This window comes from Salmo trutta, chromosome 1 (genome assembly GCF_901001165.1).
Source record: "Salmo trutta chromosome 1, fSalTru1.1, whole genome shotgun sequence".
Classification (NCBI taxonomy): domain Eukaryota; kingdom Metazoa; phylum Chordata; class Actinopteri; order Salmoniformes; family Salmonidae; genus Salmo; species Salmo trutta.
In genome coordinates, this window is record NC_042957.1 from 7,345,387 (window position 1) to 7,371,823 (window position 26,437).

Here is a 26,437-nt window from a genome sequence, read left to right on the forward strand (position 1 = left end):
GAACACAGAGAGCAGGGGAGAGAAGGCATGTGTCTGGGAACACAGAGAGCAGGGGAGAGAAGGCATGTGTCTGGGAACACAGAGAGCAGGGGACGGAAGGTATGTGTCTGGGAACACAGAGAGCAGGGGACGGAAGGTATGTGTCTGGGAACACAGAGAGCAGGGGAGGGAAGGCATGTGTCTGGAAACACAGAGAGCAGGGGAGAGAAGGCATGTGTCTGGGAACACAGAGAGCAGGGGAGGGAAGGCATGTGTCTGGGAACACAGAGAGCAGAGGAGAGAAGGCATGTGTCTGGGAGCTCAGAGAGCAGGGGAGGGAAGGCATGTGTCTGGGAACACAGAGAGCAGGGGAGAGAAGGCATGTGTCTGGGAACAGAGAGAGCAGGGGACGGAAGGTATGTGTCTGGGAACAGAGAGCACTCAGTGTGCCAGGGAACAGCAGTGAAGAGATTGCCATCTGATAGGCCTGACTAATGCCTTGAGTTCAGCCCTCTACTCTGATGGAGCCAGGCTGGGGCTGAGGGAAGAGGGAGAGAGAGCCCAGAGAAAGAGAGATGGATGGAGAGTGAGTAGAAGAGAGAGACAGCATGGAGAGATAGACCTTGATCATGACTCTGATCCAGTTTTTGTTAAGAGCCCCGATGCTTGGTCTGAACATTAACACACATTTCTTGCGTTACGGCTTTGGAAGCATAAAGACCTTATCTTTCATATCAGCAAGATTTAAAAAAAAATAATAATAATAACAACAACGTCACATTGATAAACACCTTTATATAGGGTTAGTGTTCCCACATGGCCATATCTCCATGTTACAGCACTGGTAGACGGAAGACCGCTAATTAACACATGGTCTCTCTATCTGGCATGCTCCGAAAACCTGTGTGGAATGGAAGAAGGCCGCCAGAAATGTGTGGTCACTGAAAAGTTCTGTCAGCTGCAACGGTGATAAAGCTGGTTAAAACTGTGTACAGTAAGTGTGTATTTTGCAATTGAGAAATTATTTTGATTTGAAAGTTTTAAAAAATTGCTTTGTTTCCAGAACCATACTGCAATTGAGAATTCATTCACGTTTACCTGGAGTATTTGATGATTTTGGCTGGCCAGTCAACCTCTGAAAATAACATATACACTACATGACCAAAAGTGTGTGGACACTCGCTCGTCGAACATCTCATTGGGGGTCCCCCCCTTTGCTGCTATAACAGCCTCCAGTCTTCTGGGAAGGCTTTCCACTAGATGTTGGAACATTGCAACGGGGACTTGCTTCCACAAGAGTATTAGTGAGGTCGGACACTGATGTTGGGCAATAAGCCTGGCTCACAGTCGGCTTTCCAATTCATCCCAAAGGTGTTCAATGGGGTTGAGGTCAGGGTTCTGTGCAGGCCAGTCAAGTTCTTCCACACCAATCTCGACAAACCATTTTTGTATGGACCTCGCTTTGTGCACGAATCATTGTCATGCTGAAACAGCAAAAGGGCCTTCCTCAAACTGTTGCCACAAAGTTGGAAGCACAGAATCGTCTAGAATGTAATTGTATGCTGTAGCGTTAAGGATTTCACCTTCCATGGAACAAAGGGCCTAGCACGAACAATGAAAAACAGCCCCAGACCATTATTCCTCCTCCACCAAACTTTATAGTTGGCACTATGCATTTGGGCATGGTGATCTTAGGCTTGTGTGCAGCTGCTCAGCCATGGAAACCCATTTCAGGAAGCTCCCGACAAACATTTCTCGTGCTGATGACGTTACTTCCAGAGGCAGTTTGTAACTCAGCAGTGAGTCTTACAACTGAGGACAGAAGATTTTTTTACATGCTTCCGCACTCGGCGGTCCCCGTTCTGTGAGCTTGTGTGACCTACCACTTGGCGGCTGAGCCTTTGTTGCGCCTTAAAAGTTTCTACTTCACAATAACAGCACTTACAGTTGACCGGGACGGCTTTAGCAGGGCAGAAATTTGACGAACTGACTCGTTGGAAAGGTGGCATGCTTTGAAAGTCCCTGAGCTCTTCAGTAAGGCCATTCTACTACCAATGTTTGTCTATGGAGATTGCATGGCTGTGCTGGATTGATACACCTGTCATCAATGGGTGTGGCTGAAATAGCTGAATCCACTAATTTAAAGGGGTGTCCACATACTGGTGTATATATAGTGTATGAGGTCCTTGGACTTTAAAGGAGTAACGCTCCTTAAAAGCATTAAACACACCAAGAATCTCACTGCCGATAGGCACTTATCACAGTGGGTGAGACAGGTACGCCTGATGGCGACGCTCACAGAAATAGACCATAGAGTATACACAAAGGCCTATTCCTGAGAGCAACACACACACACACACACACTTGGCGGCCCTTGATAATCAGGTCCGGTACCCTCCTGCCACCACCTTTCCTTTCTGTTCCCCAGTGGAGAGGCAACAGAGTCACCTGCATGCAGGCTGGTGGGAGGTAGCAGAGAGTGACGCATGGTCCTTTGGCAAGGACTACGTTGGCACAGTGGCACTGCATCATGCCAAGAGGCCATAGTCTGAACAGAACAACAACCCGTCTGGCTAGAAGTACGGCCTTATCACAGTGGGCGGCGTACCTGCTGCGTGCCAATCCGGTAGATGATCCTACCGTTTCTACTTGTAGAATCAAAATGGTCGCCAGTGGCCAACAACTTGACTTCGAGCCAATCAGTGAACACAAACCCCCACGTACAGGAGCAAACAAAAATATATATATATTTTTTTAGAGTGGGCATTTTCTCCGTATGTCCACAGATGAGCTAGTCACACTTCATATGCAATGTAGACTATGGGATGTTAGCTAGCTAAGTGCACAGACGCAATGGACAAAACACTAACTACTTCCTGCAAGCTAGCTAACCACTGTAGCTAGTATTGCCATTATAATAAAATCACAATGGATTAGCTAGTTTCCATTAAACAGGTGCCCATGTTAGCTAGCTAGCTAAGGTCACTGCACTATGATGTGCTAGCTAGCTAGTGAATATGCTAACATTAGCTAGCTAAACACTTGGCTATGGGCTGGCAATTGGCAGTATGTGATTATGGAGAGTGAATTTTATTGTTTCTTTGTCATCTTGCTAGGTAATCTAGCTGTGGCCATCTGGCTAGTATCATCAAGGGCATTCTACAAAATAGCAACATTAGCGCAGATAGCTTGGAATCTAGACTAATAACCCCCACCCAACAAAGTACAATACCTGTTAGGCAACAGTAGAAAGACATGTGGTCAACCCTCAGTCAGAGTTACTGGGTGTGTAGGCTTTTGATCAAGCCCTGCTCAAACACTTAGTTTATCAAGGTCTGGTTGAGCAGCTGATCTCTAAAATGTGGTTTGTTAGAGCTCTCCCAAGGGATGGTTGACCCCCCATGAGTTCTCCCGGAGGATGGTTGACCCCCCATGAGTTCTCCCGGATTATGGTTGACCCCCCCCCATGAGCTCTCCCGGGGGATGGTTGACCCCCCCATGAGCTCTCCCGGGGGATGGTTGACCCCCCATGAGTTCTCCCAGAGGATGGTTGACCCCCCATGAGCTCTCCCGGAGGATGGTTGACCCCCCATGAGCTCTCCCGGAGGATGGTTGACCCCCCATGAGCTCTCCCGGAGGATGATTGACACCCCATGAGCGCTCCCGGAGGATGGTAACCCCCCCATGAGCTCTCCTGGAGGATGGTTGACCCCCCATGAGCTCTCCCGGAGGATGGTTGACCCCCCCATGAGTTCTCCCAGAGGATGGTTGACCCCCATTGATGTAAAACATTGCAACATTACAACCAAATACGTTCTATGCCTTTTGAAATAATTTGCTAATTCAATGTATCAAAGATCAAATTAATGGCTATGGTAGGCTGCACATCTTTTTATTCAGCTGAAGTAAGCCCACACATTTTCAGGAAATGTACCTTTTCTAATATAGTCATATTTATCTTAGAAGCAGGGCCTAAAATTTACTTTTTGGTCCGCCAGCCACTCAGATTTTTTTACCAGACAAAAAAATATATATTTTTTGCCATAATTACATCAAAGAAACTAAAAACATGTGACCATGTTTTGTAATGTTTCTAAAACAAGAAAAGTATTAGTAAGAAGTAAATGTGGTATATTGCTCAATTTCATTACCTTTTTTGTGACCCGAGTCTTTAAACCAAAATATCAGATGAGACAAAATGTTCAGCTGCCTCTTTAAAAGGGTGGGAGTTTACTGTGGGAACGGGGCCACTTGAGGTTTGTCAGGTGTGTGTGTGTGTGTGTGTGTGTGTGTGTGAGAGAGATGTGGGATCTGACTAGGGCGTCTCTTCGCTATCAGTTGAAGCAGCAAACTCAAACTAACGTTGAAAGGCAACCTAGCTTGTGATTAACACGATGTAAATAACCAAGAAACACGAGGACAAAGTCTCACTTTGTAGACTTTATAGAGTTAATTAGACAAACTTCTATCCCTGTGCACAGCGAATCTATCAGCATTTCACTCAGAGCATACAGCTCTCCTGCCAGGCATTGTTGCTACCTCAGGTGGGATATAGGATTCTTATTTTTTTTTGTGGGATTAGCAACTATGAAACAAAACAGCTACTGCAGCATTTTTCTACAATAAAAATCAGAAGCATGTGCTCATACTTGACAATTTTTATTCACAAATGTAATGCTCGCACTGTAGAGATCTACAAATTGACCACTCGCCAACATGGCTGGTAAAATATATGTTCATGCCCGCCAATACCTAAATCTACCTGCATTTGGCGGGTGAAAGGTGTTCATTTTATGCCCTGCTTAGAAGTGTTTACTTTGCAGGCTGACTAGCATTTACTGAAGCCACACAATTCAAAAGAAAAGGCTACATCTAATATTGTTGCCTAGAATGAATGTTCACGATTCACAAATTATTTAGATTGACATGATTTGATTCTTTGGGATTGAACCGAATCCCAACTAATACAAACGAAGAAGTGAATCGTCCTTTAGTCAAAAATGGTAGTTTAAAATGAATCATGTGAATTGTTTTAAAAAAGTAAATCAACTTCGTATGACCTTATTTGCCAGTGTCTGTGAATTGTCATTTTTTTTGGGGGGGGGGACATCACAAACAGTTAACTAGAGGGTACAAGATATGTTTTGAATTGGCTACCTAATTAATCTGTTCTATCATATTTTAAAAGGCCTATCTGCTGCCGTAATGTCCGACTGTCACTCACTCCTTGAGCAATGGCCCCCTTGCCTCACACTATCCAGGTTAAGCGCACAAACACAGATGTGCTAGAGTCATTCCGATCATGGTCGATATGATTTTTTTTTTATTGTTTAAATATTTTAAATAAAATAATGTATTCAATGAATTTCCATTACTTTTCTTAAAATGTTTCAGATTTTATAATTTTCCAAAACTTTTCCAGGCCAGGAAAACACAATTTAAAATTCCATGACTTCTCCAGGATTTTCAAGAATGTAAGAACTCTGGATAATAGAAGACGGACTCGACATACAGAAATGTAAGGAAAAAGGAACAGCACATCAGAAATCAGCTCAATGTAATTGAAGAATTCATAGCATATAACCACTCCTGGGAAAATTGTAATAGTTATTGATCCAAAACGGGGATGTTCTCTAATACTTTTGACTCTATAACAAAGAACACAAACAGCAAAAACATATACATGATCAATTACAATCAGTTGTTAAAGACTACCAGAACCCACTGGATTTTCCAATTACATTGAATGAACTACAGGACAAAATACCAACTCAAAAGGCCTGTAGAGTTGATGGGATCCTAAATGAAATGACAAAATATACAGACCACAAATTGGCTATACTTAAATCATCCTCAGCTCTGGCATCTTCCTCAATATTTGGAACCGAGGACTGATCACCCCAATCCACAAAAGTGAAGACAAATTTGACCCCAATAACTACCGTGGGATGTGCATCAACAGCAACCTTAGGGAAATCCTCTGCGTTATCATTAACAGCAGGCTCCTATCATTTCCTCAGTGAAAACAATGTACTGAACAAATGTCAAATTGGCTTTTAACCAAATGACCATACGACAGACCGCATATTTCACCCTGCATACCCTAAGTAACAAACAATCAAACCAAAAAAAAATGGCAAAGTCTTCTCATGCCGTGTTGATTCCAAAAAAATGTTTGACTCAATTTGGCATGAGGGTCTGCTATACAAACTGATGGAAAGTAGGGTTGGGGGAGAAACATACTATAAAAACCATATACACAAACAAGTGTGCAGCTAAAATTGTAAAAAAAAAACATTTCTTTCCACAGGGCCGTGGGTTTCGACAGGGATGCAGCTTAAGTCCCACCCTCTTCAACATATACAGTTGAAGTCGGAAGTTTACATACACCTTAGCCAAATACATTTAAACTCAGTTTTTCACAATTCCTGACCTTAAATCTTAGTAACAATTCCCTGTCTTAGGTCAGTTAGGATCACCACTTTATATTAAGAATGTGAAATGTCAGAATAATAGTAGAAAGAATCGTTTATTTCAGCTATTATTTCTTGCATCACATTCCCAGTGGGTCAGAAGTTTACATTCACTCAATTAGTATTTGGTAGCATTGCCTTTAAATTGTTTAACTTGGGTCAAACGGTTCGGGTAGCCTTCCACAAGCGTCCCACAATAAGTTGGGTGAATTTTGGCCCATTCCTCCTCACAGAGCTGGTGTAACTGAGTCAGGATTTTAGGCCTCCTTGCTCTCACACACTTTTTCACTTCTGCCCACAAATTTTCTATAGGATTGAGGTCGGGGCTTTGTGATGGCCACTCCAATACCTTAACTTTGTAGTCCTTAAGCCATTTTGCCACAACCTTGGAAGTATGCTTGGGGTCATTGTCCATTTGGAAGACCCATTTGCGACCAAGCTTTAACTTCCTGACTGATGTCTTGAGATGTTGCTTCAATATATCCACATAATTTTCCTTCCACATGATGCCATTTATTTTGTGAAGTGCACCAGTCCCTCCTGCAGTAAAGCACCCCCACAACATGATGCTGCCACCCCCGTGCTTCGCAGTTGGGATGGTGTTCTTCAGCTTGCAAGCGTCCCCCTTTTTCCTCCAAACATAATGATGGTCATTATGGCCAAACAGTTATATTTTTCTTTCATCAGACCACAGGACATTTCTCAAAATAGTACAATCTTTGTCCCCATGTGCAGTTGCAAACCGTAGTCTGGCTTTTTTTAATGGCACTTTTGGAGCAGTGGCTTCTTCCTTGCTGAGCGGCCTTTCAGGTTATGTCGATATAGGACTCGTTTTACTGTATATATAGATACTTTTGTACCTGTTTCTTCCAGCATCTTCACAAGGTCCTTTGCTGTTGTTCTGGGATTGATTTGAACTTTTTGCACCAAAGTACGTTCATCTCTAAGAGACAGAACGCGTCTCCTTCCTGAGCGGTATGACGGCTGCGTGGCCCATGGTGTTTATACTTGCGCACTATTGTTTGTTCAGATGAACGTGGTACCTTCTGGCGTTTGGAAATTGCTCCCAAGGATGAACCAGATTTGTGGAGGTCTACAATTTTTTTATGAGGTCTTGGCTGATTTCTTTTGATTTTCCCAATTAGCCTATCAGAAGCTTCTAAAGCCATGACATCATTTTCTGGAATTTTCCAAGTTGTTGAAAGGCACAGTCAACTTAGTGTATGTTTACATTTACATTTACGTCATTTAGCAGACGCTCTTATCCAGAGCGACTTACAAATTGGTGCATTCACCTTATGTAAACTTCTGACTCATTGGATACAGTGAATAAGTGAAATAATCTATCTGTAAACAATTGTTGGACAAATTACTTGTGTCATGCACAAAGTAGATATCCTAACCGACTTGCCAAAACTATAGTTAGTTAACAAGAAATTTGTGGAGTGGTTGAAAAACAAGTTTTAACCTGTTGGGGCTAGGGGGCAGTATTTACACGGCCGGATAAAAAACGTACCCGATTTAATCTGGTTACTAATCCTACCCAGTAACTAGAATATGCATATACTTATTATATATGGATAGAAAACACCCTAAAGTTTCTAAAACTGTTTGAATGGTGTCTGTGAGTATAACAGAACTCATTTGGCAGGCAAAAACCTGAGAGATTCCTTTACAGGAAGTGGCCTGTTAGACCATTTATTTGCTTTCTTTGACATCTCTTCCAAAAACTCAGGATCTCTGCTCTTACGTGACACTTTCCACGTCTCCAATGGGGTCTCAGAGCCCGGGAAAAACCTGAATGACGTAATTCAAAGCCCTGGCTGAAACACACGAGAGCTTTTGCTAAGTGGTCTATCAGAGGACAAAGGCTTAGGCGCGTGACCTGCCCCGCCCCCGTCTTTCTGTTTTTCCCTCAGTTTACAGACACGCAGATTCCCGGTCGGAATATTATCGCTTTTCTACGAGATAAATTGCATAAAAATTGATTTTAAACAGCGGTTGACATGCTTCGAAGTACGGTAATGGAATATTTAGAATTTTTTTGTCACGAAATGCGCCATGCTCGCGACCGTGATTTACAATTCTGATAGTGTCTAGAACGCATGAACAAAACGTCGCTGATGGAACATAACGATGGATTATTTGGGACCAAACCTACATTTGTTATTGAAGTAGAAGTCCTGGGAGTGCATTCTGACGAAGAACAGGAAAGGTAAGACCATTTTTCTTATAGGAAATGTGATTTTGGTGAAGGCTAAACTGGGTGGGTGTCTAAATAGCTAGCCCGTGATGGCTGGGCTATGTACTTAGAATATTGCAAAATGTGCTTCATCCGAAAAGCTATTTTAAAATCGGACATATCGAGTGCATAGAGGAGTTCTGGATCTATAATTCTTAAAATAATTGTTATGCTTTTTGTGAACGTTTATCGTGAGTAATTTAGTAAATTGTTAGTAAATTCCCTGGAAGTTTGCGGGGGGGTATGCTTTTTCTGAACGTCACATGCTAATGTAAAAAGCTGTTTTTTGATATAAATATGAACTTGATTGAACAGACATGCATGTATTGTATAACATAATGTCCTAGGTGTGTCATCTGATGAAGATCATCAAAGGTTAGTGCTGCATTTAGCTGTGGTTTGGGTTTTTGTGACATTATATGCTAGCTTGAAAAATGGGTGTCTGATTATTTCTGGCTGGGTACTCTGCTGACATAATCTAATGTTTTGCTTTCGTTGTAAAGCCTTTTTGAAATCGGACAGTGTGGTTAGATTAACGAGAGTCTTGTCTTTAAATAGCTGTATATTTTACATATGTTTGAGAAATTGAAGTAATAGCATTTCAAACGTTTTGAAAATCGCGCCACAGGATTAGACTGGCTGTTACGTAGGTGGGACGATTTGGTGCCACCTAGCCCATAGAGGTTAATGACTCCAACCTAAGTGTATGTAAACTTCCGGCTTCAACTGTATATCAATGAATTGGCGAGGGCACTAGAACAGTCTGCAGTACCCTGCCACACCCTACTAAAATCGGAAGTCAAATGTCTACTGTTTTCTGATGATCTGGTGCTTCTGTTCACAACCAAGGAGGGCCTACAGCAGCACCTAGATCTTCTGCACAGATTCTGTCAGACCTGGGCGCTGACCGTAAATCTAAGTAAGACAAAAATAATGTTGTTCCAAATAAGGTCCAGTTGTCAGGACCACAAATACAAATTCCATCTAGACACCGTTTCCCTAGAGCACACAAAAAACTATACCTACCTCTGCCTAAACATCAGCACCACAGGTAACTTCCACAAAGCTGTGAAATATCTGAGAGACAAGGCAAAAAAGGTCTTTCTACGGCATCAACAGGAACATTAAATTTGACATCCCAATTGGGATCTGGCAAAAAAAGAATTGAAATCAGTTTTAGATCCCATTGCCCTTCATGGTTGTAAGGTCTGGGGTCAGCTAACCAACCAAGAATTCACAAAATGGGTCAAAGACCAAATTGAGACTGTATGCAGAATTCTGCAAAAACATCCTCTGTGTACAAAGTAAAACACCAAATAATGCATGCAGAGCACAATTAGGACAATACCCTTTAATTATCAAAATCCAGAAAAGAGCTGTTAAATTCTATAACCACCTAAAAGGAAGCGATTCCCAAACCATTACCAACCGAGAGACTAACCTGGAGAAGAGTCCCCTAAGCAAGCTGGTCCTATGGCTCTGTTCACGAACACAAACAGACCCCACAGAGCCACAGGACAGCAACATAATTAGACCCAACCAAATCATGAGAAAACAAAAAGATAATTACTTGACACATCTGAAAGAATTAACAAAAAAACAGCAAACTAGAATGCTAATTGGCCCAAAACAGAGAGTACACAGTGGCAGAATACCTGACCACTGTGACTGACACAAAATTAAGGAAAGCTTTGACTATGAACAGACTCAGTGAGCATAGCCTTGCTATTGAGAAAGGCCGCTGTAGGGAGACCTGGCTCTCAAGAGAAGACAGGCTATGTGCACACTGCCCACAAAATGAGGTGGAAACTGAGCTGTGCTTCCTAACCTCCTGACAATGTATGACCATATTAGAGACACATATTTCCCTCAGATTACACAGACCCACAAAGAATTTTAAAACAAACCCAATTTTGATAAACTCCCATATCTATTAGGTGAGATACCAGTGTGCCATCACAGAAGCAACATTTGTTGTGACCTGTTGCCACAAGAAAAGGGCAACCAGTGAAGAACAAACACTACCCATATTTATGTATGTTCCCTTTTGTACTTTAACAATGTGCACATCGTTACAACACTGTACATAATGACATTTAATAAATGTATTTATTCCTTTGAAAGTCTTGTGAGTGTAATGTTTACTGTTAATTTCACTTTTGTTTATTATCTATTATACTTGCTTTGTCAATGTAAACATATGTATGTTTCCCATGCCAATAAAGCCCTTTGAATTGAGAAAGTGAAGGAGAAAGAGAGAGAGAGTAGAAGAGAGAGAGAGTAGAAGAGAGGGACTCGGCATGGAGAGCATGAGAAAGCGAGGGAGAGAGAGTAGCATGGAAGCAGAGAAAGAAAGCCTTTGTTATGGAGGCCATTATGTGGTGTAAACCCATGCAGGAGCATCCCTATGTGCTACTGCACGAGAGAGAGAAGGGACATTTACCTTTTCATTTCTGAGATTTCAAAACGTTTTGGGGATCAAGTAGTAATTGTACTTATTGCTTATTTTGTTATCACTATTGCTTTGTAATGAGCCATTATGTTAATCGGGCTATGATATATGACCACAATGCTTAAACTTAGCATTTACACTTGGGGGGGAATAGAAAAAGAAACCAGATTTTTTTGTTTTACTGCGCCTAGTAAACTTGACCAAATTGAATTAGCAAATGCCCTCATAGTACAGCGGATGCTTCAATGGCCCGAGTCACACGCACCGACACGTGCAACTGTACTGATTGCAGTGCGCCGGACCGACTGTATATGTACGCATTAGCTGCTGCGGGACAAAACACCGAGCAGAGCCGACACTGTAATCTATGCCAAAATGTCACATATCCACGGAGCGTCAAACAAGTCTACATTTTGATACATTGTAATCAGTTGAACATTCGGATACATTGCAACAATGTTTCACAAAACAGCTATGATGTAGCAGACCTAGCTGATGACAACAATGTAGTACACACTATATAGGGTGACGTGCATTGTTAGTGATCTGCTTGCATGTCAGGAGGACACAAGGTTATATGATTAATGATAGCCAATATTACAGTACTAACGTAACCACTATCGCAATGTACCACCGTAACTAATAATTTAGTATACTGTACAATAGCTGATGATCTGGTTTATTAGACAAAGGTTAGAGACAAAGGGTTCTTGTAACAAAATAATCCCAAATCTGTTGTAGAACCACCCATTTAAAAGGGATGGGCAGCTCTATACTGTAATAACACTGTTTATATGCATTTTATCCACTGCTTCTCAGTAGGTTTGGATGGTATTACTATACTGGTAGCGAGGTATTATGGTAGCTATCGTTATCTATCTTAGGCATCGTCATCCACAACGGGGTTCCTTCCTCATTGCAGTGGCCCTTGCCCGTCCTCTCTCCATCTCTGTTGTGGCAGCAGACCCACTGACAGACATGTATGTCATTGTTGGTTTACAAACACATTAACGGTTCAAATAGCCTTTGAAGGGTCAGAGTCTATGAAATTAGATTCATTAGCTAGTAGATAGCTCTAGTCACTAGCCAACCTTTTCCTAGACCTAGGACATTGTTGAGTGCACACGGGTAGAGCTAATAGACCGATGTTATCGTAAATGACAATAGTATTAGCTACACAGTAGTTAGTATCATTGGTTTCTGTTTTTCACAGGTTCAAAACATAGACAATAGGCCCAAGCCAAGGAGGCCGACATCAAAAGCAGTATACTGACAGAGGGAGAACCCCGATAGCAGTGTCACAAGCCAGAGTGATCCCGTATACTTAGCTAGCTACTGTACAGCTAGCTTGAGAAAAAAAAACATAAGAATGAAGAAACTTACCAACGAAAAGGCTACCTTCAAGCCCTCCTCTCCGTTCTCACTGTCTGGTCATGGACTCAAATAGCCAGACTATCCTCCAATTGATTTTGTTATATATTTTTTTAATCGCGAATAATAGTCTTTCCTGTGGTGTTGTCGCTTCTTCCGCTTCGTCACAACAGCTAGCTAGACCGTTTCTTTCTCACTGCGAGCAGAGGAAAGCGGAAACACTTCCGCCTGCTCGCGAGCTCCACACCAGCAGCCTCGCTTTCGTACGGTTTCCATGGGAACCAGTAGTTAGAGCCTATGGTCAGGTTGTCTGTATTATACGACTGTAGTAGAATGAAGATGGACACTCATTTAAGCATCAAATTGGCTATACAATTGACTTTATCCGTCATAAGTGTAATCTACAACAGTAATTGTTTTACTCGGTGAAGCTCAAGGCCAGGAGGTCTACAGTTTGACTGCGAGAGGGGAGGGGCAGGTCCACAATGTACTGTGTGAACCAATTACGTATATAGATAGACTGTTGGATTGCAGATAATATGGGTCCGTTCGTAAATTCACTCTGGCTATCTACTCCATCACACGTGTTTAGCAGATGTTATTGCGGGTGAAGCGAAATGCTTGTAATATGTCCGGTGTCAGTAAACGTCGGCAAAGAAGCGTAATTAAATTGTTGCCAGCAGCACAGTTACAGTCACCAACGCTTTGGATAACATGAAAACATCCTAACCACCTCTGCTAGGGTAAGTAAAATTGTCAAAGGTGTTCCCTTGTTGTGTTGCTCATTTGTGTCTGGAAATATGACATTATGACAACCCTCTGAATTTACGAATTATCCAGAGCGCACTCTGACATACTGGAGGCACATTTACGAACGCACCCTATGAGAACACAGATAAAACAAACAGATATTTCACTGGATGTTTAAATGTGAAGCCTCCGCTTTCTGGTTCCACTCACTGCCAAATATGGTAGTGAGTTAAACCATCTAACGCGCAGTGGGAGAATATGGATTTTAGCCGACATTTGGCACATTTTCTCATCGATTAAACATTTGATCTCAATACAGTTTTCTGTTTCCAAAACTAGAATGAAACAGAGTGGACTAAGGTTTGTAAACTTTAACCTTTGCAAAAGTTTTTTAAAAATCGCGTTGTTTAGGAGTGCAAAGGCGAATTGTTACTGCACACGCGCAATTCACAGGGTAGAAGTTCCCGAAAGAAAAATATGCAGATGTTGCTAGAACGCACCAATAGGATCTCGCTTTCTCGTGCTTGGCTCTGCCCACTATGACTCATTTGTTCCCATTGGAAACGACAGGCGGTGGTATATCTTGGTTTAGTTACGAAAATCTTTGAGGAGAGGCTTTGAACTCACCGGTAAGCCATATTGACACTCCTTAGAAAAAAAGCCGTCTTCCATAGGAATGAATGGAATCCTACGGTATTTAATTTAAATAGTTATTGGACAAAATTATATGCATTTATGTATGTTTTTGTTGTTGTTATAGTGGGAAGAGTAACATTAGTACTTTCAAAAAATTATACTTTAACAAAAATTGTTTTATATATTTTATTTATGTTTAGTTCACATAACTTAAAAGTATGCATTAAGGTGTCTAATAGAATAAACGTGGCTAAAACAAATGTAGACATTAGTAAATGCATATCTATAGCTTCCAAAATATGTTTTACAATTGTAGGGGAGTGCCAAGATGGATGCGCGAGGGCTTCAAAACAGCACCCCCTTTACGGCATCTAGTGTATCTATAAATCATTGGTGTGAACTTTTGGTGTGTTAGTAAATTCACTCGAGTGCCAGAGTGCACACTCCATAAATTCAGAGCGTAGTCAGATTGTCCTCTTAACTAGGTATGTGGGACGAAATCGTCCCACCTACTCAACAGCCAGTGGAATCCCGTGGCGCGATATTGAAATACCTTAGAAATGCTATTACTTCAATTTCTCAAACATATGACTATTTTACACCATTTTAAAAGACAAGACTCTCGTTAATCTAACCACACTGTCCAATTTCAAAAAGGCTTTACAACGAAAGCAAAACATTAGATTATGTCAGCAGAGTACCCAGCCAGAAATAATCAGACACCCATTTTTCAAGCTAGCATATAATGTCACATAAACCCAAACCACAGCTAAATGCAGCACTAACCTTTGATGATCTTCATCAGATGACAATCCTAGGACATTATGTTATACAATACATGCATGTTTTGTTCAATCAAGTTCATATTTATATCAAAAACCAGCTTTTTACATTTTTACATTCAGAACTAGCATACCCACCGCAAACTTCCGGTGAATTTACTAAATTACTCACGATAAATGTTCACAAAAAACATATTATTTTAAGAATTATAGATACAGAACTCCTTTATGCAATCGCTATGTCCGATTTTAAAATAGCTTTTCGGCAAAAGCACATTTTGCAATATTCTGAGTAGATAGCCCAGCCATCACGGCTAGCTAATTTGACACCCACCAAGTTTGGCCCTCACCAAACTCCGATTTACTATTAGAAAAATTTGATTACCTTTGCTGTTCTTCGTCAGAATGCACTCCCAGGACTTCTACTTCAATAACAAATGTTGGTTTGGTTCAAAATAATCCATAGTTATATCCAAATAGCGGCGTTTTGTTCGTGCGTTCAAGACACTATCCGAAAGGTGACGAAGGGTGACGCGTTTCGTGACAAAAAAATTCTAAATATTCCATTACCGTACTTCAAAGCATGTCAACCACTGTTTAAAATCAATTTTTATGCTATTTTTCTCGTAAAAAAGCGATAATATTCCGACTGGGAAACCCTGTTTTTAGTTCAAATAAAAAATAAAAACATGGTGTCGCCTCGTGCAAATACTGCCCCCTATCCCCAACAGGTTAAATTCAGAGCATTTCTCTTTCGGAGGGCACACTGGACGCTCTGGCCGAGGAGTAGGGTTTGATCCGAGCATTCTCTGACCTCACAATGGCAGTCAAGCACACAGGCAAAAACAAAGAGATAACAGACAGACAAAGAGAGAACACCTCACTCTGACCATTTTACTCTCACTAGCAGAGCTGGTTAGGCTGTTTTCATGTTATCCAGAGCGTTGGTGACTGTAACTGTGATGATGGCAACAATTTAATTATGCTTTTTTTTGCTGACGTTTACTGGCACCAGCTAAAATTCAATGGGTGTTGAGCGTTAGTAAATTCATCAATTATTCTGCGCTCTGCACACTCAGTTGAGTGCTCTGAAATCGGAGTAGATAGCCAGAGTGAATTTACGAATGGGCCCTTTTGTACTTATTTTCAACCAGGAAAATATTACGGCGACGAGCATTACCAGGTCGTAGTTACCAAAAACCCAAATACAGAAAGTCCGCCTACTCGACCAATTAGATGAAGAGTGATGATGCTTATGCAGGCTCATATGGTCCACCTAGCCGACCAATCGGATGAAGGCGTGTGACGACGCATATCCCTGTTATCGGGAAACGCCTCATTTTCGAAATGGCATATCTCGAGTTTGAGGACTAAATACGGTCGGGAACAAGAGTCCAAAAATTCATAATTTAGAAAATGACAAAAGTTTTGGGCAAAAAGTTGTCTTTTCTTGTTTAAATAACTAATAGCTTACTTTTGCTACTCTTGCCTTAAATGAGCTAGCTAGCGTAAAGGATTCCATCAAAGACTTTTATAACTAAACCAAGAGACCACAGCCTGTCGTTTCAAATGAGCCATAGTGAGGCGAGCCAAGTACGAGCTAGCGAGATCCTATTGACTTCGCTATAGCATCATCTGCATGTTTTCGTTAGGGAACGCATACTCTGAAGTGCGCGTGTGCAATAACTAAATTCGCCTTTACACTCCTAAAATCTTTTGCAAAGGTTAAAGTTTACAAACCTTAGTCCACTCTGTTCATAACATATTCTAGGTTTAGAAACAGAAAACTCTATTGAGATGAAATGTTTCATCGATGAGAAAATGTACAGAATGTCTGCCAAAACTTTTTTTGGTTACTACATGATTCCATATGTGTTATTTCATAGTTTTGATGTCTTCACTATTATTCTACAATAAAGAAGATAGTAAAAATAAAGAAACCCTTGAATGAGTAGGTGTTCTAAAACTGTTGACTGGTGCTGTATGTACAGAGAACTGGGGGGCGGTCAATGAACTTGAGCCACCGGGAAGGGAAAGGGGGATACCTAGTCAGTTGTACAACTGAATGCTTTCAACTGAAATGTGCCTTCCGCATTTAACCCAACCCCTCAATCAGAGAGGTGCAGGAGGGCTGCCTTAATCGACATCCACGTCATTGGTGCCCGGGGAACAGTGGGTTAACTGCCTTGTTCATGGGCAGAACAACAAAGTCTGATTTTTACCTTGTCAGCTCGGGACCCGAGTCAAAACATACAGTAGCCTACACCAAAGTCAGATTTTTTTTTTGCAGTATCTGTACTTTACTATTTATATTTGTTGACTACTTTTACTTCACTACATTCCTAAAGAAAATAATGTACTTTTTACTCCATACATTTTCCCTGACACCCAAAAGTACTCATTACATTTTGAATGCTTAGCAGGACAGGAAAATGGTCAAATTCACGCACTTGTCAAGACAACATGCCTGGTCATCCCTACTGCCTCTGATCTGGTGGACTCACTAAACACATGCTTCGTTTGTAAATGATGTTGAAGTGTGTCCCTGGTTGTCTGTAAATTAAAAAAACAAAATGGTGCCATCTGGTTTGCTTAATATAAGGAATTTGAAATTATTTGTACTTTTACTTTTGATACTTAAGTATATTTAATACAGTAGCAGTAAAGGCCTAGTGTACACATTTTAAAATATATTTTTCTGTAATTGTGATTTATCATGGGCTGCAGCACCCTCCGCACCCCTACTTCCTGCAGCTATGGTTTCCAGTGGTTCTGTGGTTGTGCTTCCTGAAGCTATGGTTTCCAGTGGTTCTGTGGTTGTGCTTCCTGAAGCTATGTTTTCCAGTGGTTCTGTGGTTGTGCTTCCTGAAGCTATGGTTTCCAGTGGTTCTGTGGTTGTGCTTCCTGAAGCTATGGTTTCCAGTGGTTCTGTGGTTGTGCTTCCTGCAGCTATGGTTTCCAGTGGTTCTGTGGTTGTGCTTCCTGCAGCTATGGTTTCCAGTGGTTCTGTGGTTGTGCTTCCTGACGCTATGGTTTCCAGTGGTTGTGCTTCCTGCAGCTATGGTTTCCAGTGGTTCTGTGGTTGTGCTTCCTGCAGCTATGGTTTCCAGTGGTTCAGTGGTTGTGCTTCCTGAAGCTATGGTTTCCAGTGGTTCTGTGGTTGTGCTTCCTGACGCTATGGTTTCCAGTGGTTCTGTGGTTGTGCTTCCTGACGCTATGGTTTTTGGCAAGGCCATTTTCTGCTGACCCCCCCCCCCCCCCAAATACTTTCCGTGCCATACAATACTGGTCAACATGAGCTACCAAAATGATCCTGAAGTGTGCCAGGCCTTGCCGAACGTGATCATTCACAGCTGCCTTGAAAGAACACAGAGCAGAAATCTTTAACTAGCAAGCAAGTTGCAGCAATGAAGAATTGAGTGTGTGCACGTTCACGCGAGGGGGGGGGGGGGGAATTCTGTCAGGAGGGAGATTTTCTGCCGGCTCAGGCGCAAAGTAGACTAATGACAAAATAAGATGTCAGCACCAACGAATCTGCCAAAGGGATCTTCAATGTCTGCTTTTTTTTTTTTAATCCATCTAAGAATAGTTGCCCTTCTTTGCGAGGCATTGGAAAACTTCCCTGGGGTTTGGTTGAATCAGTGTTTGAAATTCACTGCCCGACTGAGGGTGCTTACAATTATCTGTATGTGAGGGGTACAGAGATGAGTTAGTCATTAAAAAAATCATGTTAAACAATATTGCACACAGAGTGAGTCCATGCAACTTATTTGACTTGTTAAGCACATTTTTGCTCCTGAACTTATTTAGGCTTGCCATAAAACAAGGGTTGAATACTTATTGACTTAAGACATTTCTGCTTTTCTTTTTTTAATTTGTTAAAATGTCTAAACATAATTCCACTTTGACATTATGGGATAGTGTGTGGGCCAGTGGCACAATCCCAATTTAATGCCAAAAGTGTGCAAAGCTGTCATCAAGGCAATGGGAAATGATCAGTCTATAATTTTATAATTGTCCCACTCCTCTTTGCAGATCTTCTCTAAGTCATTAAGGTTTCGAGGCTGACGTTTGGCAACTCGAACCTTCAGCTCCCTCCACAGATTTTCTATGGGATTAAGGTCTGGAGACTGGCTAGGCCAGTCCAGGACCTTAATGTGCTTCTTCTTAAGCCACTCCTTTGTTGCCTTGGCCGTGTGTTGTTGGGTCATTGTCATGCTGGAATACCCATCCACGACCCATTTTCAATGCCCTGGCTGAGGGAAGGAGGTTCTCACCCAAGATTTGACGGTACATGGCCCCGTCCATCGTCCCTTTGATGCGGTGAAGTTGTCCTGTCCCCTTAGCAGAAAAACACCCCCAAAGCATAATGTTTCCACCTCCATGTTTGACGGTGGGGATGGTGTTCTTGGGGTCATAGGCAGCATTCCTCCTCCTCCAAACACGGCGAGTTGAGTTGATGCCAAAGAGCTCCATTTTGGTCTCATCTGACCACAACACTTTCACCCAGTTGTCCTCTGAATCATTCAGATGTTCATTGGCAAACTTCAGACGGGCATGTATATGTGCTTTCTTGAGCAGGGGGACCTATCGGGCGCTGCAGGATTTCAGTCCTTCACGGCGTAGTGTGTTACCAATTGTTTTCTTGGTGACTATGGTCCCAGCTGCCTTGAGATCATTGACAAGATCCTCCCATGTAGTTCTGGGCTGATTCCTCACCGTTCTCATGATCATTGCAACTCCACGAGGTGAGATCTTGTATGGAGCCCAGGCCGAGGGAGATTGACAGCTCTTTTGTGTTTCTTCCATTTGCGAATAATCGCACCAACTGTTGTCACCTTCTCACCAAGCTGCTTGGCGATGGTCTTGTAGCCCATTCCAGCCTTGTGTAGGTCTACAATCTTGTCCCTGACATCCTTGGAGAGGTCTTTGGTCTTGGCCATGGTGGAGAGTTTGGAATCTGATTGATTGCTTCTGTGGACAGGTGTCTTTTTATACAACTTCTTTATGTACGGAAAAAAATGAAGTAAATCCATTTTGTCCGATGGACTAGCAAGATACCCATCCAGCTCCCCTGTACCTTCTGACCGTTTGGTTGTCAGTGATGAGAAGAAAATTCTCTTCATCAGAAGAATGCTGCCTTAGATGCTCAGTCTCGTCCTGAGTGATTGTGTCAAGATGATTGTTCAGGTACGCCAAACCTGTACATTGGAAACAACACAACATTCACATTCAGTGCTTCAGCAAACTCTGTTGTATGTGGCTGGCAACACAATCATATTATTGGCATTGCAATAGTGCTAACACTGACTTCCACACTTGTTATTCTCAGATACTGAGATTGTATTTGAACAACTCAAATACATTCAGACCTAACATATTCTCTAATGTTGAGGTGAGTCCATGTCTGGCTGTACCCAAACATAGTTATATGCAAAGGTTATTGTCCAGCAATAATGGAAGAAAAAAAAAAATCAAACAAAAAAACAATTAAAGAAAAGACTTAAAGACCAAAAGATATCATCATATGGACAATGAGGTTAAACTTTTGGAGTAAAGAAATCATACCGGCTGTGATGACATCAGCTTTGTCAGTCTAAGACGTCTTGAACTTTGGAAGAAGGATTACAGCAGCAAGAAGCTGTGGCTCCTCCATCATTTCTCCAAAGAGCTTTTGGAGACCGTTCTGAATGGCTCTGATAAGTGGTAGGCACATTTGGCAAGATGCTTCCCGCCTTTTGAAGTTTGGTTTTTAGTAAGAAGATCACTGGCAGCAGCCACCTCATATGCGTGTTAGTCTCAGGCTGTAGAATGTTCAAAGCTGAGACCAAAGGCTTCATCATCACTTTGCAGTACTCATTCAAGAAGGACATTTCTGCAGGCTCAGCCTGAAAGATAAGGTAAGGTAAATGTAATACCTCTTAGAATTCTAACATTTCATTGACAATAAATATTACTGTAATAGGAAAACATTACATTTTATTCAAAGAATTGCTACTCACATTTTCACTTTTAATTCTTCTCACACATTTCTTATGGCGGCCTCCCCCTTCTCTTGTATGATATGTGTGATCCTCTCCACAGCCAGGTAATTTGAGTTCGAACTTGTTTTGGACGGATCGACTGCAGTTTGGACTCATTCTCTACAACTTCATTAGCTAAGGTTGACCGGTCCGTTTTTATTCCACATGGCATTGGCAAAAGACGACCTGGACAACCTTTTGTAGCTATCACTATTTGTTTATGCCAACGCAGAATCTGTTGCAATTAGGTTCAGCAGGTGACATACACACTGTTGATCAACCATACTTTCTGAAAAAGTTGGTCGCAGATGTGGGTGACCAGCGTTTCAGCCTCCTCCTCGATGAGTCCACGGATGTAAGTGTTTCTAAGTACCTGGGGGTTGTGATAAGGTACTTTAGTAACACCAAGCAGACAATTGTATCAACATTTCTGGGGCTTGTTGAGTTGGAGGGAGGAGATGCCAAATCTATAGCCTGTGCTGTTGTGGCTTTCCTCGAAGTGTTGTCTTAAAAAAGAGAAACTCCTGGGGATAGGGACTGACAATGCCTCTGTTATGACGGGGATTAACAATGGGGTCCATAAAGTGCTGAAGGAATGGCCTCAAATATCTGGTTCTTATTCGCTGTGTGCCACTCTCTGCAGCTTGCTCATTTGTAGGCCTAAACATATTTAGGGTGTTTTTTACTCACTTTTTGTCTCTCCCACGAAGTTATTCCTCTCTCCTACAGCATCCATCACAATTACATACACATGGCCAATTATGCAAATTAGGCGATGACGTCATTTAGCGACTTTTAGGACTGCCAATAGCTACTTTCCTTACTGAGGAGTTGGCAACACTCCATGTTACTTGTCACTGACAAACAAGTGAACAGTTCTTGCTACAACTAACACGGAACCCAAACCGGCTGCGCGCGTGAGCCATCGTGCATACATTTATTTTGTCCTCCTACACCAAATGCAAATACGACACGCAGGTTAAAATATCAAAAACTCTGAACCATTGACATTATTTTGGGGACAGGTCGAAAAGCATTAAACATGTATGGCAATTTAGCTAGTTAGCTTGCACTTGCTAGCAAATTTGTCCTATTTGGCTAGCTTGCTGTTGCTAGCTAATTTGTCCTAGGATATAAACATTGAGTTGTTATTTTACCTGAAATGCACAAGGTCCTCTACTCCACCAATTAATCCACACATAAAATGGGCAAACGAATCGTTTCCAGTCATCTCTCCTCCTTCCAGGCTTTTTCATCTTTGAACTTATGGTGATCGGCATCTAATCTTTCATAGTATTACCACGACAACTGGCAAAACAGTTCAGCATTTCAATCACCCACGTGGGCATAGCCAAGTGATGAGATGGCACGTGGGTACCTGCTTCTATAAACCAATGAGATGGCACATGGGTACCTGCTTCTATAAACCAACGAGGTGATGGCATGTGGGTACCTGCTTCTGTAAACCAATGAGGAGATGGGAGAGGCAGGACTTTCAGCGCGATCTGCGTCACAAATAGAAAGTACTTCTATTTTAGCGCTTGGCAACGCAGACGCTTGTTGGCGCTCGCGAGCAGTGTGGGTGCAATAATTGAATAACATGGATTCCTACATTTATTTTGCGACGCTCGCGCACGCAACGTGTCCGGTTTGGTCAGCATGTAAAGGCGAAAACTTTATGTGCTTGCCATGATGTGTATCCTTTTTCTTGATTGTACTCTGAAACGGATGGTTTTGAAAATGTACTTAAGTACATTTTGAATTAAGTAAAGTACATCATTAAAAGTACAGCCTTTTGAAAAATACTCAAAGTACAAGTACACAGAAAAGCTACTCAATTACAGGAACATGATTAGTTATTCGTATGTTAAATATAGAGGAAGGAGTAAAATGTAGGCAAGCAATAAACATTTCGGAACAACTACTAATCGAAAACGACATGGGAGAGATGCCGAATTTTGGCAAATATATTTATTTATAGACTACACCTTGAAACAAATAGCTAAACCAAAAACGGCAGACCATTTCTAGTGCCTACCCTGCGATCAAACCGCCATTTCATTGCTGCAATAATTGAGTGTGTGCGCGTTCACGCGAAGGGGAGGGCGATTTCCTGTCGGCTCGGGCGCAAAGTCGACTAATGACGAAATATGATGTCAGCATCCACGAATCTGCGTCCTTCTTATGTTGAAAACAACGGCTGGCATGTTGGAGGTTGTGTCTAGGTCATATTGTAGCTCAAAGTAAATATTACAGCTCAAAGTAACAGGCGTCCGTCTCGTAACGGAAAAAAGGACCTACAAAAGTGCAGCGGCAGTACTAGATGCTGTCATTCTTTTGGAAATAAGGTTAAAAGAGTTGGAGTCATGTTGGCCCAATTGGTGTACCAGGAATTTCTCTCAAAAACAAAACCCTGGTTTCTATGGTTATACACATTAATGCGGTCGAATTCGCAACAGGTTCGCGTCCGTCTTCTCCCCAGTCCTCGCTGTTTCTTCGACGAACCGATGCACATGAAGGTAGATGGACTTTCTCCGCACCAGAAAGTGGAATTGAGGTCCAAACTCAGGGACGACAAGGGAATCATCTTCAGAGCTTCCGCTCTGTACTCCGCAGATTCTACAGGACAGGTAGACCTGTGCCTCTCTCCCTCTCTGGGTGGAAGTTATACAGGAGTTGAACCCATGGGCTTGTTTTGGGCAATGACGCCCGAGACTCCACACCGCAAACTATTGAAAAATAATGTGTTGAGTTCAATGATGGTTGATATAGAAGCGCTGCATGAGGACACAGGTGAGATCTTGGCAACAGAGACTAACGAGAGGCAGTTCATGACGGAAGGACTGAGGAGGATAACGTTGGGCATGAAACATGGGAGAATTCGGGGGACCCTCTTTCTACCACCGGGTTAGTTGTGTAGGCTTGGCCTATCCATTAATTTGATGAATAGTAAAAATATCATATATATATATATATATTTCCATTGCCGTTGTGCCCTGTTTCGTCATGCCTTTCTGAAGTTTCACATTTCTCCCATCACATCGTTCTTTTGTCTGCCATCTATCGTTTATCTTGTACATATGCTTGAAAGTGTTCTTAACAGCGATGTGTCGTGAGATCTCCTCAGAAAAACACAAATTACACTTGTAGGATAATAGGCCTTTGTATTAAGCTATTCAACTTTGCATCGTAGACTCATTAAACAGAATATGTATGTGTTTGAAGGAAACCGTTACATAACAGCCATAAGTTTATATGTCGCTATCTCTCTGCAAGGGAGTGGCAGGTAGCCAAGTGGGCCAGTAACCGGAAGGGCACTGGTGTCTTGTTTTTGCACGCTATGTTCAAAATAATAAAATGCAGTACTACAGGATATTTCTTAACGTAGCTCTTTATTAGCTAGCTACAACTTGCATGTTCACTTATCTCCAACCATGATCAACTGACCATGACCTAACCATCTGGGTGGTCTTAACCAATCATAGCACAGTATGATAGGGTGGTAAAATACATCCAATTATAATTCAGTATGTTTACACACATGACTATTACAACTGTTTGCCCTTGAACAAGGCAGTAAACCCCCAACAACTTCTCCCCATGACACAACTTCTCCCCATGTCGTGGATGTCAAACATCCTCCAGACCTCTCTGATTCAGAGGGGCTGGGTTAAATGCATTTCAGTTGTGCAACTGACAAGGTTGCACAACAACCCTTTCCTATTGCCCCGTCCTCAGGGCCAGGTCCGTTTCCTGGTATCCTGGATGTGTATATTCTGGGTGGAGGTATATCTGAGGTCCGGGCCAGTCTGCTGGCTAACAAAGGCTTTGTGGTTCTGGCGCTGGCCTACTCTGGCTTCCAGGACCTGCCCAAAACCATGCCCAAATACTTTGACCTGGAGTACTTTGAAGAGGCCATCACATTCCTGAGGAGACAGCCACAGGTTAGTTGCGGAAGAAGAGCAAGGCCCTGTATTCATAAAACATCTCAGAGTAAGAGTGCTGATCTAGGATTACTCTCCTCGTGTCTATAGAATATCGAGCACTCTTACTATGAGATGCGTGGTGAATATGGGCCATTTGTTCCATCCATGAGAGGTAAATGCCACCTTAAGATTCCTTTCACTGGACTTCAATATTTTAACTGTAACTGCTGCCACCTAATGGCTGCTGTTTCTCTACACATATCAACTAAACAGACAAACTCATAACAATGACAACATAACAACAATGCTCTTTATGTGTTCAGTTTAACCATCTTATTTATTGGTTTGTCAAAACCAGGTTACTTTGATTGTCTTTAATGATTTTTATCTCTTGGCAAACCATTGTCTTTTTCTCTAGGTCCAGGGTCCAGGAATAGGAATCCTGTCCATCTCTAAGAGTGGTGAACTGGCTCTATCCATGGCCTCTTTTCTCTCTGGCATCTCAGCCATAGTCTGGATCAACGGCTGCAACGCTAATGTCATGACGCCACTGCACTACAAAGACCTCGTCATCCCTCCCCTCATGCCTATCCTAGAGAACATGACCCTCACACCGTCCGGCCTTCTCGACGTCCGAGATGCCTTACCGGATCAGATAACAGAAAGTAACCGTGGTTCCGTGATCCCGATAGAACGATCCAGTTCTAGGTTCCTTTTTGTTGTCTCTGAGGACGACAGGAACTGGAACAGCTGTCTCTTTGCTCAGCAGGCCGCTGCCCAGCTGAGGCATCATGGGAAAGATAACTTTGGGGTGGTGACGTACCCCAGGGCCGGTCATTTCCTGGAGGTGCCCTACATGCCCCACTGCCCGTCTGGCTTCCACTCTGCGGTGGGTAAAGTGGTGGTGTTTGGGGGGGAAGCTAAAGCCCACCATGAGGCTCAGCTGGACCTGTGGAGGAGGGTCCAGGAGTTCTTCAGGACACACCTGAAGGACAACAGCAACACTGTCCAGAAAGCCAGGCTGTAACACTAAGAGAATGGCTGCTTTCCTGGTTGACTACTTTGCAGACTCCTGCCCGATCTCAATGTTTGGATAGGTGTTTAACATATCAGCTTACCACATCATATGATATAGTAATCTGATGTCCGACAGTGCAGTCAATGACGTGGCACATAACCATTGCTTAATGCAATGCAATGCCTGCAATGTAGTCAGCCTGGAACGCAACTAAATTGTCCAATTAGAGACGAGTATCATGAATAAGCCTGTGAGTGTGCTGCTGTACTTTATTTAACTGGATTCTGTTATCAATAACTTTGATATATTATATACAGTACCAATCAAATGTTTGTACACACCTACTCATTCCAGGGTTTTTCTTTATTTGTATTATTTTCTACATTGTAGAATAATAGTGAAGACGACATCAAAACTATGAAATAACACATATGTAATCATGTAGTAACCAAATCAAAATATATTTGAGATTCTTCAAAGTAGCCACCCTTTGCTTTGATGACAGCTTTGCATGCTGTTGGCATTCTCTCAACCAGCTTCCTGAGGTAGACTCATGCAGTCACCTGGAATGCATTTCAATTAACAGGTGTGTCTTGTTAAAAGTTCATTTGTGGAATTTCTTTCCTTAATATGTTTGAGCCAATCAGTTGTGTTGTGACAAGGTAGGGGTGGTATACAAAAGATAGCCCTATTTGGTAAAATACCAAGTCCATATTATGGCAAGAACAGCTCAAATAAGCAAAGAGAAATGACATTCCATCATTACTTTCAAGAACCATCAAGCA

At 42.2% G+C, this 26,437-nt stretch overlaps 2 protein-coding genes and 1 long non-coding RNA gene across 3 annotated transcripts in view; 1 reads left to right on the forward strand and 2 right to left on the reverse strand.

The window, feature by feature from the left end:
• susd6 (sushi domain containing 6) overlaps nucleotides 1-12,954 on the reverse strand; it is a 66,742-nt gene extending 53,788 nt beyond the window's left edge. Inside the window, exon 1 of the mRNA XM_029703237.1 lies at nucleotides 12,530-12,954. The gene's annotated coding sequence lies outside the window, so the exon portion shown is untranslated. The remainder of the gene's footprint in view (nucleotides 1-12,529) is intronic.
• A 6,732-nt stretch (nucleotides 12,955-19,686) lies between these two features.
• LOC115200967 (uncharacterized) lies at nucleotides 19,687-21,119 on the reverse strand. Its single transcript, XR_003879652.1, has 3 exons — nucleotides 20,688-21,119; nucleotides 20,254-20,573; nucleotides 19,687-19,886 (listed from the first exon to the last, which is right to left on the reverse strand). It is a non-coding gene; the product is annotated as an uncharacterized LOC115200967 (long non-coding RNA).
• A 1,314-nt stretch (nucleotides 21,120-22,433) lies between these two features.
• On the forward strand, nucleotides 22,434-25,994 carry LOC115156075 (acyl-coenzyme A thioesterase 1). Its single transcript, XM_029703374.1, has 3 exons — nucleotides 22,434-23,615; nucleotides 24,447-24,652; nucleotides 25,053-25,994. The coding sequence occupies exons 1-3, from the start codon at nucleotides 23,075-23,077 to the stop codon at nucleotides 25,659-25,661; spliced, it is 1,356 nt and encodes a 451-aa protein (XP_029559234.1). The 5' UTR covers nucleotides 22,434-23,074; the 3' UTR covers nucleotides 25,662-25,994.
• Nucleotides 25,995-26,437: the final 443 nt, after the last annotated feature.

Excerpts from the sequence above, each read along its gene's own strand:
- LOC115156075 (XM_029703374.1), top strand. The coding sequence starts at position 23,075 with ATGTTGGCCCAATTGGTGTACCAGGAATTTCTCTCAAAAACAAAACCC. Across the intron at positions 23,616-24,446 it reads GACCCTCTTTCTACCACCGG|GGCCAGGTCCGTTTCCTGGT; the intron begins GTTAGTTGTGTA and ends CCCCGTCCTCAG. Across the intron at positions 24,653-25,052 it reads TCCTGAGGAGACAGCCACAG|GTCCAGGGTCCAGGAATAGG; the intron begins GTTAGTTGCGGA and ends CTTTTTCTCTAG.